The sequence below is a fragment of the Garra rufa genome, chromosome 7 (assembly GCF_049309525.1).
Source record: "Garra rufa chromosome 7, GarRuf1.0, whole genome shotgun sequence".
NCBI classification, from domain to species: domain Eukaryota; kingdom Metazoa; phylum Chordata; class Actinopteri; order Cypriniformes; family Cyprinidae; genus Garra; species Garra rufa.
The window spans coordinates 47,096,790-47,102,789 of record NC_133367.1 but is presented as its reverse complement, the minus strand read 5'-3'; the positions used below and the strand labels follow the sequence as shown (position 1 = coordinate 47,102,789).

General features: G+C 37.8%; 1 protein-coding gene across 1 annotated transcript; it reads left to right on the top strand.

Moving 5' to 3' along the window:
* The first annotated feature begins 705 nt into the window (after nt 1–705).
* 42sp43 (P43 5S RNA-binding protein) lies at nt 706–3,200 on the top strand. Its single transcript, XM_073843750.1, has 9 exons — nt 706–840; nt 966–1,066; nt 1,327–1,423; nt 1,533–1,618; nt 1,716–1,789; nt 2,115–2,195; nt 2,313–2,542; nt 2,771–2,824; nt 2,961–3,200. The coding sequence occupies exons 1-9, from the start codon at nt 706–708 to the stop codon at nt 3,198–3,200; spliced, it is 1,098 nt and encodes a 365-aa protein (XP_073699851.1).
* The last annotated feature ends 2,800 nt before the right edge of the window (nt 3,201–6,000 follow it).

The following is a 6,000-nucleotide window of genomic DNA, read 5'->3' as shown; positions in this document are numbered from 1 at the left end:
AGTTTATATCTCAGATATGAGTCGTAATTGAATAAATAGCCTGTATCTATATATCTAAACTGCTAAATTACACATTGGAAATTAAAGAAAGTAGATTTGTCTCATTTTAAACACAAAAAACTCAACCCTATATCTCGCGATTCTGACTATAACTGGTAATCGCAAGTTTGTATCTAGCAATTCTGACTTTATAATTTGCAATTTCGAGTTTTCTTTAACAATAAATAAACATTTATTTATTTGTTTGTTCATTAATTCATTCACTGGCGAAAAAAACTGTTCAGTGCTTCAACAGCAGCGCAATCTGTTTTAGGCCTGGGAAATAATTTGATGTAATTTGTGTGTAAAGTGAATTACTTCATGCCGCATAGTAAACACTTGCGTGTTTATATAAGGTCGAATTTGTAGGTTTTTCCAATCAAATGCACATTAACTTTTCAGATAATGCAATCTCTACGCAAACTCGTTTGTTCCCAACACCGGCTGTGCTCTCATTACTGAATAATTGCTAAATAGCCTTTTTTTTTTTTTTTTTTTTTAAATCTTATTAGCAAACATAATTAGCGCAACCAGCTGCAGGTGGCAGGAGTATATATAGCTCACAAAGCCGAGAGACTCTTTTGTTTATTAATGTGAACTGAACAAAGCCAAGTGATAATAATCACATAAAAGCCGTTATGATATAGTCGCATACATATGGAAAGCATGAACGCCCATGTGGTTAAGAAAGAGGACGCTGTGCCGCGACAGCAGCTATATAATTGCGCTTATACTGATTGTGGCGCAACATTCACTCGTCAATGGCGTCTGCTGGAGCACGAGACTGTGCATACTGGTGCGGTAAGTCCTATCAATATTTTCTTTTTAAAATAAACGATCGCGTTTGTCACGTTCTCATTTGTTTCCCCTGTATCTATGATCAGACTTGTTTTTTTTGTTTTTGTTTGTTTGTTTGTTTCCTTCAGCGACCTCACAAGTGCGCTGTAGAGGGATGTGGACGCAGTTTCACCCGTAAATCGCACCTGAGCCGACATGCTTTAGTACACAGCGGGGTGAAAAACTTGAAGTAATATGGTTATTACAAACGACCTGTTCATAATTACGTTTTGTAAATCTTGGACTGAGATCTGCATGGGCTAATTTATTTAGTTACATTTGGATAACCTGCTTGGGTGAACATTTTATAGATTTAAGTATTGGCCTCGTATTAATTAAGGGACTGTGTGTGTGAAATGTTTGTATTTAAAATGAACTGGCATGGTGGGGAAGTATTTGTGGCTTTATATTTTTGTTCATCTGAGAATGTTTGTGCTTATCCCTGAGCAGGTGCACTGCCGCTGCCTGTAGCAAAAGCTTCTGCACCGCTGATAAACTGAAGAGGCACGTGCGTCATGCTCACAGCGAGAAACGCGAATATTTCAAGGTTTGGTTTTTTTTTTTTTTTTTTTTTTTTTTTTTAATATAAATCCAGTCACGCATTTAGTGGCTGCTTTTGCTATCGCGTAAACACGCTTTGTGCTTGTAATTTTAAGTGTAAAGATCCACAGTGCACAAAGACCTTCAGGAAACGGCGAGCGTTAAAACTGCACCTGGCGACGCACGGTACACCAAGTTTCAGGTGCGTCTGCAGCCTTAAAGTGTTACGGTAACCAAGGCTTTAATTTTGACCGCTGAAAGTAAAATTCAGCAAAAATGTTTGGCTTTTTCTTTATAAGATGCTTGAAAAGCGGCTGTGGACTGACGTTTGAGTCTCACATTGCGCGGAAAGCACATGATAAGAGACATTCAGGTGAGGGTTCGTCAACTGTGAATTGATTTATTTATTGGCAATAACTGTTTAACCCCAATATTTGCTGCATGAAGCATATTAGCTGTCGTCTGTTAACATGTTACCCAGAGGTTAATCCCATAATGCTTGTTTGCATTTGTGGTAAATATGAGTGTTGCATTTTGTACTTGTTTTAGAAAACATGTAAAATTTAATTTGAAGTGTTGTCTTTTTGACATGCAAACTAACTTTATATATATATATATTTTTTTTTTTTTTTTTTTTTTTGAGGTTCATACTACCCTTACACAAGTTCACAATGCCCACCCAGTATTTGTCTCTTCAGGTTATCGCTGTCTTCATGCTGAATGCCCCATTAGTGTGCACACCTGGAAAAATTTACAAAAACACATGGCGAGTCACCCAGGTAAACCGTTGGAACCATCTGTGCTTGCTTATTAGATGTAAACTGCTGTTTTCCATGAGTGGCATGTTCTTTGTGCCAGTGATTGTTTGCTCTAAAGACATTTTGTTTTTTCAACAGCATCGTTCACTTGTATGGTATGTAAAAAAGCCTTTGGGAAACGTGACTCTTTGAGGAGACACAAGCGGACGCATGCGTTGCAGAAGCCGGTTTTGCTCTGTCCCAGTCAGGGCTGCCAGGCCTACTTTTCTACCACGTTTAACCTGCAGCATCATATTAGAAAGGTCCATCTGCAGCTGCTCTCACACCGCTGTTCCTTCCCTGGCTGTACCAAGAGTTTTGCCATGCGTGTGAGTACATTTGAGAAACACTGAAAGCATGGTAGAATGGTCTCTTGATATTTTGTATCTTAAAGCCAAATAATGTGAAATGAGTAACCAGTGGTTGAATTCAAATCACAACTCCATTTTTGATTTAATGTTCAGGTCCAAGTGCGTATTTGTAGATCCCAAATGTTTACAGTGTTAAATTGAAATATTGTGCTAGTAACGCCCACCTTATCTGCGGTGTTTTAACAGGAAAGCCTTGTCCGCCACATGTTACGCCATGAACCTGATGTGGCCAAACTCAAGGTAGTTCTGTCCTTTAATGAAGCATTAAAGGGGTTGAAAGCTGGTTGGGCTTGATTTAACAGCATCTAAGTGTGTGTGCGCATTACCACATAGCTTTTAAGTTTAATTTCATGAACTCACTATTTGTCTTGTTTAGCACCCACATAAACGGAGCAGCAAGAGTTGGCAGAAACGTTTGGAAGGGCGAAATCGACGTCCTCTGGTTGAAGATCTTCGATCTCTCTTTTTGATTCGCATGAAGATCTCTCCGAGGACCAAACTGGAAGCTGATCTGACAGGCCTCTTTAATGAGCGTAAAATCCCACATCACGTTGATCCTGAAGTTAACCTCCGAGATCTCTTTAGTATTCGTCCAACTAAGGTGGTTAATAAATAGAATTGTCCAATATACCCCCTCCCCCCCCCCTTTTTTTTGTGTATAAATGCTGTGCTGACATGCATTCAGTTTAATTGGGGGAGGGAAAAGATGTTTTGTTTCAAGTGTTACTACTTGAGGTACAGAATTGCTTTATTACTGCTGAATTATGAAGTTTGTTTGAGATTGAGAACCATTGTTTGAGAAACAATTGACATTTGTCTGTATGATTAAAATAAAGGTGGTTTAGTTTTGTCAATCTGGCTTCTGCATCTTTTCGTTAAGAACCACAGCCCCACCTAGTAGGAAGTACTGTTGGTTTGCAATTTATTTACACGGAGGCACCAGCAGACAATATGTACCAGGCAGAGCAAGCTCTCTATTTTTGATGTGCAACTTTTGTAAGAGTCCTAAATACTGGGGGTTTGTTTCATGCAGAATTAGAAATTAGAATAATTAGAGCAAAAGTCGTGTCAGACTTCAGACTCATGCATATGTCGGTTAAAGCAGCGGTTTTATTATACTGCATTTGAGTGCGTTAACAGTTCTATAATAATGCTACTCTGTGCCTTGTATACTAAACAAATGCACTACAGAAAATTGGGTGTACAATAGTTTCTACACCAAACTTGGAGTTTCTCAATATGGAAGAGAGCGCTGGCAACGATCAAATCTGGTCTCCGCTTGTGTGTGAGTTTGAGTCAAACTGAATTTGTGTGCAGTATAATAAATCTGGCAGAGAACTGTATAGATGAATAACCAATAATGTGCATTTATTTAAGTCTTTACAATTTAAGAACAAAGTTGACTTCTCCAATTTCAAAGCCCTTTTTGTTTATTTATTTTTATTTTTTTTAGCTATGCTCAAGATTGATTATATTCTGGAATATGATTACCTTATTTGGTTGTAAAGTAAAACAAAAACAGTTTTCTGTCTCATTAACTAAGCATTAGCTGCTCATCACAACACGTAAACAAAGAGACTTTGATCCTAACTTTCTGCTTCATTCCTAAACAATATAACCTAGTTAAATCAACAGTGATTTCTGTGAAGAGCTGAGAAGGAATTCTGTAGGGTACAATGGGGCTAAAGGCACACCTCAAGAAAAAATGTGCTTTTCACTGCACGCAAAATGTGTGATTGCAGAAAAATATATAGGTTTGTATTGAACATTTCTGGAGCAACAGATGTTGTGAGAGAAATCATGCAAGTTGTATATTTTGTTTAAAAATCTCATAAATGTATGAGGTGGCAAGGGAGGCCTTTTACCTCACACACAGGGTAAAAGGCTCACCAGCATGGGGCAAAAGGGATACCGTATTGATTCAAATACTTGAGCTAAAATAATGCTTTTTTAAATGATGCCTGAGTTAATACTTATTCAAAACAATCACTTTAGCAAAGTTTGTACTGTTTCCTGCTTGTTTTGATAAATACATTTTATGAATTTTTGTTCAATAAATGTACTGTAATTAAAATGCTAACATAAAAAATACACAGTTGCAATCAAAATTATTCAACCCTCCAAAGACTGCAGTAGTTTACAAATACAAGCTTTTCTGAAGATCCAGGACTTAAAAAAAAATTGCATCTATAACCAATTACTGGCATATTAAAAGTGATAATGTCTACATATAATGTAATATTTTTGAGTTCTAGGATTTTTTAATAACACAGCTATGTCATAATTATTCAACCCATGTTTAACATTGCTGTTTTTTAGTCACTTATTTGTATGGTGGGGAACAAAATTGTCCTAAAACATAATTAAGCCTTTAGAACTGGGGTCACCACACTCAGTCCTGGAGGGCCGGTGTCCTACAGAGTTTAGCTCCAACCCTAATCAAACACACCTGAACCAGCTTATCAAGGTCTTAATAGGTATACTTGAAACTTCTAGGCAGGTGTGTTGAGGCAAGTTGGAGCTAAACTCTGCAGGACACCGGCCCTCCAGGATCAAGTTTGATGACCCCTGCTTTAGAAACTCTACTAGAAACAGAATTAGCTTGTGCTGTTACACATACATGCAGTTAGCCCGTGCATATGCTAAGGTTTTAGTGGCTAATATGACAAAGTCAAAAGAGCTCTCACAAAAGCTATAGAGACACTACAGAGAATAAATAATTTTATTACTTTAGAAAATAAGGCTATATGAAGATTTCCAAGGCATTAAACATTCCTAGAGACACAGCTGGCAGCCTTATGCGTTAGTTTAAAATGTGTTGTACCAGAAAACCTTTGAAGGTGTTGAACAAAAAAGCACAATATCATAAAATGTTTGATCAGAACAACTGAGGAAAAGCCTGCAATGTACAACCAAAGACTTGTAAGATGACCCAACGAAAGGAGGAAAAACATTTCAATGCAGTGTACAGTATAAGAAGAACACTAGACAATTATGGCCTTCGTGTTGAGGCATGTTGCCGAATACGACTCTTGACCAAGAAGAACAAAAAGGCTGACGTGAACATGTTAAAATTAATTTAGATAGACGTGGAGTTCCGCAAGAATGTTTTATAGAGAGATCTGACCAAACTGGAACTTTTTGGACCTATGGATTAGTGGTATGTCTGGTGCAAAAAAGGCAGAGCTTATGAGCAGAAGAACACCATCTTCATCGTCAGACTTTGGGGTGGACCAGTCCTGTAAGTGGAAATCATGGATTCTTTGAAGTTTCAGGCCATTTTGGCAAGAATTGTGATGCCTTTAGTGCAAAGACTGAAGCTGATGATCAATGGACTTTTCTGCAGGACAGTCATCCCAAAGTATACATCCAAAATGTACTTCTGCTTGGTTCAGGGATCAGTCATGGAATGTACT

Bases quoted from the DNA above. Each gene is read 5' to 3' on its own strand.
- 42sp43 (XM_073843750.1), top strand. From the start codon at position 706: ATGAACGCCCATGTGGTTAAGAAAGAGGACGCTGTGCCGCGACAGCAG. The intron at 1,067-1,326 runs GTAATATGGTTA...ATCCCTGAGCAG, and splicing joins AGCGGGGTGAAAAACTTGAA to GTGCACTGCCGCTGCCTGTA. The intron at 1,424-1,532 runs GTTTGGTTTTTT...TGTAATTTTAAG, and splicing joins AGAAACGCGAATATTTCAAG to TGTAAAGATCCACAGTGCAC.